The 13239-nt window shown below is 36.9% G+C and overlaps 1 protein-coding gene across 2 annotated transcripts in view; it reads right to left on the bottom strand.

Annotated features, from left to right (window-relative positions):
* The window catches only part of ARFGEF1 (ADP ribosylation factor guanine nucleotide exchange factor 1), a 97930-nt gene that overhangs the window by 58492 nt on the left and 26199 nt on the right, over positions 1–13239 (bottom strand). For both annotated transcript variants that reach the window (XM_068395722.1, XM_068395723.1), the window contains exons 2-4: positions 8124–8154; positions 3872–4028; positions 2656–2802 (exon numbers count right to left, since the gene is read on the bottom strand). In XM_068395722.1, the coding sequence (XP_068251823.1) occupies positions 2656–2802; positions 3872–4028; positions 8124–8154 (335 nt within the window). The remainder of the gene's footprint in view (positions 1–2655; positions 2803–3871; positions 4029–8123; positions 8155–13239) is intronic.

A 13239-nucleotide genomic window follows, 5' to 3' on the forward strand; every position in this document is an offset into this window, starting at 1 on the left:
AAGTAACATTCAACTTTTTCAAACCACAGCTATCAAACACACACAAAAATTTTTCTTTGCCAAACATGAGCAAGCTAAGCTGTAAAAGTAGCTAGATAATAACAAATACTATACAGAAGATCAAGGAAAGAAAACACAGATGAGGATAAACAGTTGATCTCATGTCCCATCCTGCCTCCTCATCCCTACTATTACTTCATGGATTTAAAAAAAAAATAATGTAATTTTTGTCATAATTGTAGTTCTTCAGGAACAAAAAGGCCAGACAGAAATGCAAACAGAACTTCAACTAAAACATCTGCAAGTGTCAATAGGAAGGTTTCACACACACACTTCAAATGCCACAGCAGCCCTAGCAGAGCAAGCCCAAAGGCAAAAAGGTTCAATCAAGGGAGGCTGTTTCAAACGTAATTTGAATAAACAATTTTCAATGGCAGCAGTAGCCTATTTACTTGCTTTTTTTCTGCCCCAGCAATCCCCACCATAACAACTGAACAAGAATTTGCATGGCTTCCCATCAAAATTACACCAAATCAAACTAATTACACGAGGAAGGAAGGAAAAGGCCAATTTCCCAGTTTGGTTCATCATGGAGTCTGCAGATGAAGAACGAGGGGTTCAGAGAGATGAGAATAAGCAAGCAGAAACAGGGGCAGAAAGGTTAAACTAGCCACCAACTGTCAGAACTACCACCAGACACACCTCTAAGCTTAGATACCTAAAAAGAGACAAATTACACTCGTCGCTCTCAGCAAGATTATTTCTTTGGTAGTCAGCTGAAATGTATTCTCACAATGCGTAAGCAGCTCTGCTTGCTGGGAAGCCACTTAAGATGACTCCACCACTGGAAAGCCATCTAGTAACTAGCAAACAGCACTGTACGAACTCTTACCCAATGCCAGCTCCCAGATCTTAGACTGACGGCAGCACGCTATGTAAGGGCCGTCCATTCAGCCTGCAGAACCGAGGATAACCCTCCAGGGAGGAAGGTGACTGAATGATAACGGTTCTCAGATTTTACTGTGGTGTTGGTGATGCAGGTGCCCTGCAGCAGCACTGCTCATGTCATGAACAACAGCCTGGGAGTGCCAGCACAGAAAGCAGGAGACCCAGGTCCCCTGCCTTCTATCTCCCTCATGGAATTAAAATTATTCGGAGAACACACTAATCACCAGGACCACAGAAGAGTCTAAAAAGACACATGATCCATCCTTCAAATCATACTGGAGAAGCAGGTTCCACACTCAGCCCAGAACTGAAGAGTTATGAAGCCTAAGAGACTATGACTGATTTAGCAGTTTCATTATTCCCCCCCAAAGGAAGTAAAAAGTTCTGATTTTTGCTAAGGTTATTTCTAGTTTTGATGCTTTTTTATAATGTCCAGTGTACTGGACAAACATGCAGTCAAAGCCAAAACAGTACTCTCCACTTTCCCAGGCATTCTAACATGGCAATTAGCAAAGTCTAAACAGTCAAAAAATGAAGGCACTAAATGAATTTACACACTTAATGTATTTCTACAGTTGTTGAAGAATTTACTTTCTCAACTATTTTCTTGGACAGAAGGAATATCAGCTCAAAGATAACCCCCTTCAGGTGGGGAGGACCAATAAGAAAGCATTTGGAGAGAAGGTATTACAGTGAGAGGGAGATATAATGGTTTCAGCCACTGAAAGTTTAAGTCAACAAAAACTTCCCTTTGCAAGATGAAAAATGTCTTAAATGCTCGGGCAAGACAACACAACAAATCTAGACAACAGCAGCATACACCAACACTTGTAACAACTACCTGCTGGAGAAGTGGAGTGTCAAGAAAAAAGAAGATTTGAGCTATGAAAAGGAGAACAAACTACCTTCTTTGCAGTAAAACAAGTAAATACAACCTGCAAGAAATGTCAACACTTCATGACACATATACACAAGAATACGAGGTAGGTAACAAACACTGCATTCCTCATAACTAACTTTAATTGTATTACTCACTACTCCTCATCATCACAACCACTGAAAGACTACTGTTACAGGAGTAGGGTGTGCTATTTCCACTAGGTGGCTAACTTCTATTAATTGGCATAACAATTTCCTGTAATAAATGCTCATAATTAATGAGTGCAGTCAGAAAACTGCTAAGGTTCCCCAGAAACACTTATTTGTACAAACTCCACGTGCAGTGTTTATATAAGCTATGGAAAGAAACCCTAGAACCCTTTCAAGCAGAAGTCTATGACACAGCAGCACAAAGCTACTATGGTAACCCCTGACTGACAGGTCTAATGGCATTTCATAAAATAATTCCAAAATGGATTTAAAAATCTGCTACTTAATTACCATCTTCCCCGCTGGGAGCGCAGGATTATTTGACAGTAATTCCTCACAATGAGAGTGCTCCACTGATCTGCTGTGAATGAAATTTCACCGAGTGTTCTGTGTACAAGACTTCATACCACAACCATTAATTCACCCAAAATGCAATGGGAGAGAGTAGGGAAATCAGCAGTAAGATAGGGAGTTTGCATCTCAAACAAACAGGATCAAGAAAATACTTTAAAACCACCATTACATTTACAAATTAAACACTTCTGCTTTTGAACTCTGAGGCCATGAATGTCTTCCTGCTGTCACCACCATAAATACTAGAAGTATTAACCGTATTACCTTTATTATTTGTAGCTGAACCCCTTCATCTGTTTGAGGGCCTTGAAAACAGCCACATATTGTCTCAATAATTCTATCAATTAATTTTTTGCCTGGAGCTGTACTGTCTGGAGCATTCCCCGTCAAGTGCCCATATGCTATAAGTTTCTGGAGACAAGGAAAAAAAACATAAACAAGAGCTTAAAAATAAGTCAGCTTTTCATTACAATAAATAAATTCACTTGATAGCTCTAACTTGCACAGAATAATTAAAACAGTACATTTTACCCCAAGTCTCATAAAACATCAAGGAGTTTTTTTTAAAGGCCCTCCAGATTTATTCATTTTTCACTCAGCAACTGCCAATACAAAGTTTGTCAGCAAGGTTAACATTAAAGCTTTTGTTCACCAGTTAGTTAACAATGTTTTAAAACAAGAAGAATTCTAAAAACTAACTCACATCACACAAGCCTTCATATGTAGTCAGCACACAAATGTTTTTAGTACCAGATAAACCAGCTACAGATGCTTTCTCTTTAAGCTACGAGCTAGTCTTCTGTTTTTAAGCGCTCTATTATCTCTTTCCCTCTCTAGATCTCCAATACTTTGAAAGGGAATTTATTACAAAATTAGTACAATCCTCTTCTGAACACTTCAGGCATGAGAGTACTTGTAAATCTCCATGGCCCCACCTACTTAAAAATACACAGAGAAGCAAGGCATCGTAGTACAACAGCATGCCAGGCGTGCATGTGCCTGTGAATGTAAATATATTAATTGAGTTCGCTGTTGTCAGGCTACTCAGGAGAAGCAAATGGCTAAATTCTGTACTGTAGACTTTGTTCTGAAAACATTACAGGAGCCTATGAGTTTTGCGAGACCAGACATCTCACACTGAAAATATTTTACTGCAATTATAAATAGCATAAAATGAATTTGGTAATGGTATATTTGCTGTGGTAGTTCAACACATAAACATGAAAACAGGTAGTTGTACACTGACATACTAGAACTGATCCAAACATTTAACTGTCTGTGGTAACACATATATACATAAATAAACACATAATAAATAAGTCATACATTCACTTTTTGTCAGAAATATATTCAATTTGGTTGGGTGTGCAATAAAGTAAAATAATAGAAAAAAAGATATTATTTGTCACATACGACTGTACTTCCCCTTCAAACCAACAGAATTTTGTAGTTGACAATTAAAGCTCATCTTCATACAGACCTGTAAACAATCTAGAGATGTACTGACAATCCTGGGGCACTTCGACTGACATGCCAGTTCAAATGGTAGGAAGTACTTGTCCGCTTCAATGAAGTTTGTCTTTGATTTCACAGGTGGAAGAGTGCTCGAACCAGGCTTTGCTTCTCCATGAGGGGGACTAAACAGAATGATTGTATTAGAATGTTGTAAGTGATCACACAAATAGTTCTCACCACCACAATGTTTATGAATGAAATAAAATCTAAAGAAAATTAACATTAGGGTCCCTGCTGGTTTGAAGGCATAAGACTTGTTTCCTCTGAAAACTGGAAAAGACTCCCCTTACTTGGTTAGTGAAGGCAGAGGGGAGGAAGGGAAATCCATTCAGTACCATTTCCATATTCAATGACAATTCCCAGAGAAGTCTAGGCAGAAATTTTACTACCAGAACAGATAAAAACACAACTTGCCAAAAATATTTTGTGTTTTTCTTTTTTTTTTTTTAAAAAATGATGCTGAAAGTTAAGAACTACTCAACTACTGTATTATGATGCAAGTGTGGTTCAGCATTTTAGAGAAAGTACATCTATTTTGGAGATTAAATCATATCTGAACTTCAATCCGAGACATACTCAGGGAAAAGAAAAAAAAAAACACTCAAATTTTGTTCTATTTGTGCTTCAGATGACACCACAGAATATAAGAGTACAGTGGTTAGCAATGTATGTCACTTGGGCAACATATCTGAAATGACTAACTGTACAAAATGTAGGAAAATTATTAACTGCTGAAGTCTTATTGTTTACAGCACCTTTAGAAAGGGCATGCTCATTAACACTTCGCTAAAAAGGACAATTAAGAATGGATAATTTTTCACTAATTTGTGTGCATCACACAAAGCAAGATGCTCAGATTTTTCATTTCACAGAACAGCTCATCACCTTTATACAAAGCATTTCTCACCTTTTTTGTGCACAAATATGTATCTTTATATAAAGAGTAAACAACACTTACACAGACTTGATAATTGGTATAAAGAAAAAAAAGCATAACTTCGTATTCTGTTGTGAAGGATTACAAAATTCTTGCAGTAATTCAAATAGATCTTTACAGAATAACAATTTAAAATCCAGGACCTATACATTTGTTGCAAATTAAAGCAGATGCTTCAAGGAATGCAGATGGTAGAAAATATACATTTTTTTCATGTTGCTGTAATAGAAGAATGAACTGCTAAGAGCTTATTATAAACCCAAAGAATCAATGCAGTCCCATCCATCATGGAGAAAGCCTTTAACCATAACGATAAGTTATCACAATGCTTCAGCTTTTCAAGGAGCAAGCTGCATTGTCCTTGAGAAGATGTTTGGTACCACATTCAAACAGCCCTCCTTGTTTAGGCTGCTTAAAAAGGGCACCTAAATTCTAAGTCTGGATAGTGAATAATTAGTGTTAAGATTCTACCTTCTACTAAACAACTTGTCTTTTGAAGGTTTAAGAATTTATCCCTACATAACATTTCCCTGAAGAAGAGCAGAGGTTTGTTTTTCTGTTGGATGCATAACATTATTTATTGCCCAATATTGTTTTGCTGGAAACAGAGTTCTTTTGGACAAAACCCAAATCAGATATGTTCCAGAGAAAGTACATGATTCTTCCACGTTCTTAAACCTCTCTGAAATTCCTATGAAAGCTTTTATCTGAGGAATGGAAGGGTGGTATCTCTTGCTCATGTCTTATGAGAAGCTGTTCTTCATCTAGTGATTATGTTTACTGATAACATTAAAATCACATTAAAAGAGCACTCTGGAAATAAAACCAGAATTTTTCAGAAACAAGGAGCAGGCCATGATGAGATTCTGAAAACGAAGAACCCATGCCACAGCGAGCTACTGCAGAAGCCTAAGCTCCTCTTAATTTAAGGTTATTAAAAAATGTCCAAAAGAATAAATAAAGATGATGCTCCATTTGTCTCTGGAAAGATAACTCAATAAGCTCATCATCTTGCTGATGATGGAGGGGAAGGGGATAGCAGGGAGAGGAGAGAAGAGACACTTAAAAGGTCTTTTCTTCTTAATGTCAGCCAAGAAATGACTTCAGCTGTTTAGTTTTTCTCCCAGCAGACCGTGAAACCAGAAACTATCCCTAACAAAAATTTCTTCTACCAAGTGATCTCCCAAGCACGAGGATTACAAAATATGCCGATATTCATGTATCAGCCATAGAAACAGGCTAACGTATGTACCAAACAATGAATTTTTGAAAATTATTTTGGCAGTATTTGCTGTGTAATCATTACATAAATCAGCCTGGCCTTTTCGAGTCCTTTCCTCTCCACCCCACTACCAAACACTGGTTCTGTTTAAAAAACAAACAAACAACAAAACAAAAGAAGCAGTTTTCCATGCAAAATTTCTGGGAGGTGGAAATGACCTATTTTTCAATGCACTCCAGGTTAACTGTGAGATCAGTTTCCTTGAACAGGGACTGGAAAAATTTAAAGAATTATCACTAGAAGTCCCTTGTTAGGATATTCAAATCTTAATCACAGAAATCAGAAGCTGAAAATAATTCAATAAACTAAGAGGTTTCTCTATTCTAAGGCCTAGAAAAACAGCATTTTCTACTGCATCTAAAAAATTTGACTCTATAGTGAGAACAGGGCAAACCCATTCATAGTTATCAAGTCCAGCAATGCCTTCATAGCAGTAAAAGGCTACTGTCAGAATAAAGACAGCACTGAAGAAATCAAAATCTATTTAGAAAATGTACATAGGCTAAGACATATAACATTATACCCTCAAAATCACAACTTCGAATATTAATAGGACATAATTTAAGCACCCAAAAGTTCAGAAGTGGCTGAACCATGCTTGTGTACCTCATTATAATTCACCTCTCTCATTAGTTTTAGCACATTATTTAACTACAGGATCAGATATTACTTTTCCCTATTTGGTGTGCAGAACAAACACCACTCACTGAATATTTAATGTTAAGCATTTTTTTCTTAGCATTCTTCAAAATGGGGACTTCTGCTTTATTTATTCTACTCCAAGTAAAACCTATTATAAAACCACATTATTACTATCTGAGATGGTTGTGTGGTGCTTGGTGCAACTTTATCTAAACACAGATAGCTACAACCTTACTATGAGCTGATGGTATTGACTTTATTTTCTCGGTGGAAACTGAAGCACACTGACTCAGTCAGATGCATCCACCAATTTCTACGTGCCCAATTTGATACACTGTGAGACTAAGTTATTCAGCATATTTGATATTAAATTGTCCTTTACATCTTCTGAAACAAAGTTCCCACTGGCTTCCTGTCCAGCTAGATGCGCTTACATTTTCCAAACCAAAACTTGTAGATTTCAGCTTGAATATCCAGGACACGAAGCAGAAATCGTTAGCAGCCAACTTTGACAGCTGTGGTTTAGATGATTTGCCTAAACCAGAAATTCAGTTACAGGGCAGAACGCAGGTCCCCAAGCAGCACTCATCTGCTTAAGCCATAAGAAAACTTTCATCATCAGTTTCACTCACTGATCCGATTCTTTCAACAAGTGGTATAAACAGTCTTCACCACACAGCCCTGACTCATGGTTGGTAATGTACACTGAATGAGGAAGAAGACCCAGTGGCACACATAATTAAATACTAATAATGGGTTCCACAGTTTACCAACACTTAAAAATTTACCTGTTGATAGCGGAAGAGTGCGGAATGTTAATTTTGGCTTCTACCTTCACTTGTAGAGGAATTGCCTCCAGAAATCAACACCTATTCCCTAACAATGTCCTTTCCAGACACTATCTTTTCAAATCACACTAGTTTTTTCTATCTGTTCCCACTTCCTCACCCCAACGTCCTCCCCTTGCTCACTCACAGTTCAAGTCCTTTATTTGCATCCCAGGCTCTTCCCCCTCCTCTGAATCCACTCCAAGCTCCTTTTAAGCTCAGGCTCCTCCATCAATACTTTCTGTGCCACCTACAAAGACCTTTACTAACTTTGATCCCCATTCCTACCCTCCCTGGCCAGACAGTATCAGCCTGTTCCCTCTAAGCTATCTTCTGCCTCTACTCCCAGGCCCTGTGCCTTGCACTCAAACAGCCAGTCACAGAAGTAGAACTTTTAGCACGTTTCCAGATACCACCAACCTTACAAAATACATTGAAAATGCTTTTCAGAGAGAGCCCATACTCGCAATGCAGAACACATTTTAAGAAGGTAAAGCACTATTGCGCAATATGATGAACTATGACATACCTTTGCTTTTCTGTTTCAGCCTTTATTTCCTCTGTAAAATGAAACAAATGCATAGTTATGGAAATGGAATCATAACCACAAATATAAAATTAAATAACTGAAAATTATTGGAAAGCAGAGCTATTCAGGCAAACATTTGAAATCAAGATTAGTTTAAAACAGAAAATACATGTTTATAAACAGTTTCATAAGAGCTGCTACTCTTCACCTGCATTGGTTGCAACCTGTATCAAAATTACAAATCTGTATTAAAAACTTAATACTTAAACTTGCACCCAGTCATGCCAGCTAAACATCACATCCCTGGAATGTCTCTGCCAAGACATTGCTTGTTTAATATGGATTATACAGAAAAACCACCATTGCTGATTCTTATATGAAAACTTGATGACTAATAATTATCTTTGGTTTTAAACAGTATTAGACACCACAGGAATGACTAGAGGGGAGGAAACAAAGAAGTCTGTAGCACTTCTATTTCATACTTTTTAAAAATATATTAAAACAGAAGGACTAATAGTTTAATGCTGTTGACAAGATATTCTAAGTAATTTTTTACAATACATTTTAAAAGTAATTTTAAATTGCTGAAACTAATTTTAGGAAACATCTTCAATTTCAAGAGTACTTTTGTCTGTATTCTCTAGTTATTTAGCACACTTAAATCATAGGAAATTCCATAAAGACTACAATTTCCAATGTTGTAGGAATATATTCTTGAAATAAAATGTACAGGATCAAGTATGAATAGATATATATATGTTTTAAGAAATTATCTCAGGAAATCCATTCTAACATCAAGTCCTGCCCAAACATGCAAACCCACAATCAACTAAAACCAACACTTTACTTTGATTTTTTGTGTATAAGCTTTAAACTAGTGGCATGGATTGATTCTGACCAAAAAAAAAAAAATTTAATATTTCTAACTAAGCTCCCATGCAGCAAAAGCACACTTCGTCTGTGTCCCAACCCTTATTTACCATTTCACAGTCATACTGATTCACTTACATAACACAGCTTCCTAAGTTTGATATTGTATCACAAATCACTAGTATCAAGTATGTTTACTAATAGACTTGCTCAACATCAAGAAAAGTGCACATAAAGAGTGCACATCAACCTAAAATCTAAGTCTTATTTCTGATATGACTGATGCTCCTGTTTACCCCCACTAAAACCCTGAGGTTAGCAGGTCAGTGGTTCATCCGAGAAACAGCTAGTCCAGAAGCGGTTCAAATCTGCGTGACCCAGGACTAGACAAAACATGAAACTAATTCCATATTCCAGATATTCAATATTCCTCAATAAATGTTTCAGGAAAGTATGCCTTCCTACCAGGCTATGACGCTTGATCCATTACTTGCTTGAAGACAAATTCCTGACCAACAAGGAGAAGAAACTCTCTTCCTCCCTTCCAGCATCTTCATACCTTTCATTATTTTACCTCCCACCTTAGCATTCACACCCAGGAACTCTCCTCCCTGAGATGCTCTGAAGTCTGTCCAACAAACACCGCTGCCAACCAAAAGACACAACTGCAGAATGGCTTCCGAGTTCAAAGTTTCCAACTAAAGCGACAAAAACGGAGCAGATTCTCGCCCAGTACTCAACTATTCTGAACAGAGACTGAAACATAGTAGACTACAGAAACTAAGAGAGTCCTAATGCTCTGCTCAGATAGTAATCCCATTAATACTGGCAATGAAATACTAACAAATTTTGCCTGTAAAACGACAAAAGGTGTTAGTGTCATTAAAAAGGTGTGGGGCAGAGACCCAAGACAAAAGTAGAAATCATGTCTTAGAACTTGAATTAGTTTGAGTGACTAGAACTCCTTTAGATCCTCTTTTTTATATATTAAGTTCTTGTTTAAAATTATTAACACACAAACTTAGAAACCACTTAGTTATAAAATTTGAACTTAAGTAATACTAACAAACATTTCTACTGTTTTATATTTAAATTATAATTCAAGATTATAACCCATTTTATGGTAGCTAATATGAAGAAAGATGATATTTCATTTCAAGACAAAACAATCAATGTCAAGTTGTTTTAACACAAATTTCAGTGTACAATTTTATCAGATTTTAATAACCTGAAACAAACACAATAGTTTATTTAACAGTTTTACTTAAGATCACTTAAGTAAAGGAGTCAACTGCTCTACTGCATGAAAAAAGACAGTCCCTGGCAAACAGACAAACATAAAATAACATTCAGGAAAAGAAAGATCAGAAACAGTGGTTCCACTTTGCACTAACTTGTTTTATTCCTGAACTAAAAGAATGTATCAAACCCAGCTAGCTGTCATCTTGATGCTACATCAGATTATCTCTGAATTTATTCTTTGCTTTGTAAACTATAACAATACTTGCAAAGAATACCAAAATAATAAAAAAAAAAACAGAGCTGCTTAAAGCCCTCATTGCGCTGCTGATATTCTAACAAATTATCACTATGCTTTCTTAAAATACTACAAGAGATTGTCTTCAGAATAGGTCACAACAATTCACATCAGTAAATGGAAATTTTTTTAATTGAAGGAAGTATACTATGATTACAAGGAAAGAGCTTATGCAAGTGTCAATCTAATTAAATGTTACTACCATTTCGAGCAGCACTGCGTCAGTCTATTAATGTGAAAGTATGGATTTTACAACCTTTGTTAAATAAAAACAAAGGTTCTTACAGTGGCCGGCATCAATAATTTTAGAAGACTAAAATATTTTAAATTGCAGATAAGCAGATGATACGATATCATTACTACGAATGAGGCAGACAGCAGACAAACTTTACTTTGACTCTTGAGAACACAGAAAACCTAATTTCTTTCACAGTTTGATTGTTCCCTCTGCTCTCCATGCCAAAGCACAAGTTAATCACAGTACAATTTCATGGTCATTTAACAACCACATCCAGTAGGAAGCATAAAAATTCAAGCAGCATTATCAGCAGAAAACCAGATTATAATAAAGGTAACTAACAATTCTCATGCTAGACAGATAATCCGTTAAAGACGGATGAACCAAAACACTGATTGATACATTCTTTTAAATGGGAAAAAGTAATCCTTGTAAAACTAAAGATTAACTAGAAAAGGGAGACAAAGCCAGGCTTGAAAACATCGGCTGCTTCCCTGTTTTGCTCTCCCTTCTCCAAAACACACACCTCCACAAAGGAGAAGATCCAAGAGCTGGAAAAGCTTATCATCTCAGCATCACCATTCCAGGAAGAGTAAGAGAAGATACAAGATACTGGAATAGGGCAAGACGACTGGAGAAAATTATTACAGCTTGCAGAGTCTGTCTCTGCACTATCTGGGATGTAAACACAGAATTACTGTGGAAAATAGCTCAGATAATTCTATGGCATTGAAAGGCTGATGTGTCCTAAACTGGAATTAATTGGGATACATTTAGTATTCCTAAATAAAGTGCAGCAGAAATAACAAAATAAATCCCTCCTGAACTCTCATGCACAGCTCCATAAGACCTCTTTGTAGAGCTCTATCACAGAACTAACGGAAATATATGTGGCTTTTGCACACAGAAGATAAAGTTATCAAAGAGACGCATTATTTTGCAGTTTCACAATGCAGTTTCACAACTGTTTCACAAAGCAGGTAAAATGAGTCATGTATGTTAGTTTCAACATAATTTTCCATCTCATCTACACTTGTACAAGCCATCATTGTTTTAAAGGAATCTCTGAAAAGATCCAAGACCTTTGTTTCACAGGTGTATTGGTTTTGAATGGGATAGAGTTAATTTTCTTCACAATAGCTTGTATGGGGCTGTGTTTTAGATTTGTGATGAAAACTGTGTGGATAACACAGGGACGTTTTCATTATTGCTGAGCAGTGCTCACACAGAGTCAAGGCCTTTTATGCTCCTCGCACCACCCCACCAGTGAGCAGGCTGGAGGTGCACAAGGAATTGGGAAGGGACACAGCCAGGACAGCTGACCCCAACTGACCAAAGGGATATTCCATACCGTGGGATGTTGTGTTCAGCAAAAAAAACCTCAATCTCAACTCAAATTTTTGCACTTTTACCCTTCCAGTTCTCTCCTTGATACCTGCTAGTGAGTGGCTACAGGGGGTTTAGCTGCCAGCTGGAGGTAAACCACCACAATGGGTATCCATAATTCCATTCTCACGTCTCCCAACTTTAATTTACTATTTCAGCATGTCATTTGCACACTTTTCCTTACCCTCTTCAGTCTGCTCATAGTTTCTACTATGAAAAAAACAAACTAGTTTCTAGTTTTCTTCTTCTCCCTTTAACACCTAATAACCAGCTAATCTCATTTGCAATTACAACAACTCTCTCTGTAATGTCAGCATCTAAGCACCAAGGTCAAAACGGGTCAAGTAGGTCAAGCAGATGCTGTGGACAATACTGTCTGAACTGGTCTACACTGCTGATCAAGTTCCAACTTAGAAGTAATTCACTGTTTGCCCCGCTAATCTGATTGAAAGGATGATTTAAACCTTAACTACACTGAAGGGTGTCTCTAATTCCCATTTGAAATTTGTTTATGACTGGATTATTCCCTTGGCTCCTATGCCAACATCCCTCTACAATTGAAATAGACCCTCTCCTCTAGGTTATCTTCAGGTAATATTTCCTTCTGCTTACCTTAATATACTGCAATACCTTGTAAAGTATAAATATTTTATGGCTATACTTCGGCAGAAGTCAACGATAATTTTCATCCTCATCAAGCAGGGGATAACTAAATGGTTCCCTTCAGGAATGGCACACAGAGCTAAGTTCTGATGTTGAGCATGAGCTCAACATCAAGTCCTACGCTAGATTACAGGGAAAAGAATTCTTATGGAACTTGCTATTGTGAAAAGGGCAAACTATTTACCTTAAGGAAAAATACAAGTTCATTACACAGTATGATGTTAGGAAAAAACCCACACACTTAAAACCATTTAATACATACCTCACATTATATTTTTCCATTCTCACATCAGAATTGTATTAAATAACAAGAGCATATTTTGTTTCCACAATATTCCATTCCAAACAACTGTTGTTGTCTGCCACAGAAGCACATGTGTAAGTCTCAGTTCTATAAGGATCGGCACATCTGAAGACTA

The sequence above is a fragment of the Nyctibius grandis genome, chromosome 3 (genome assembly GCF_013368605.1).
Source record: "Nyctibius grandis isolate bNycGra1 chromosome 3, bNycGra1.pri, whole genome shotgun sequence".
In the NCBI taxonomy this organism is placed as follows: domain Eukaryota; kingdom Metazoa; phylum Chordata; class Aves; order Nyctibiiformes; family Nyctibiidae; genus Nyctibius; species Nyctibius grandis.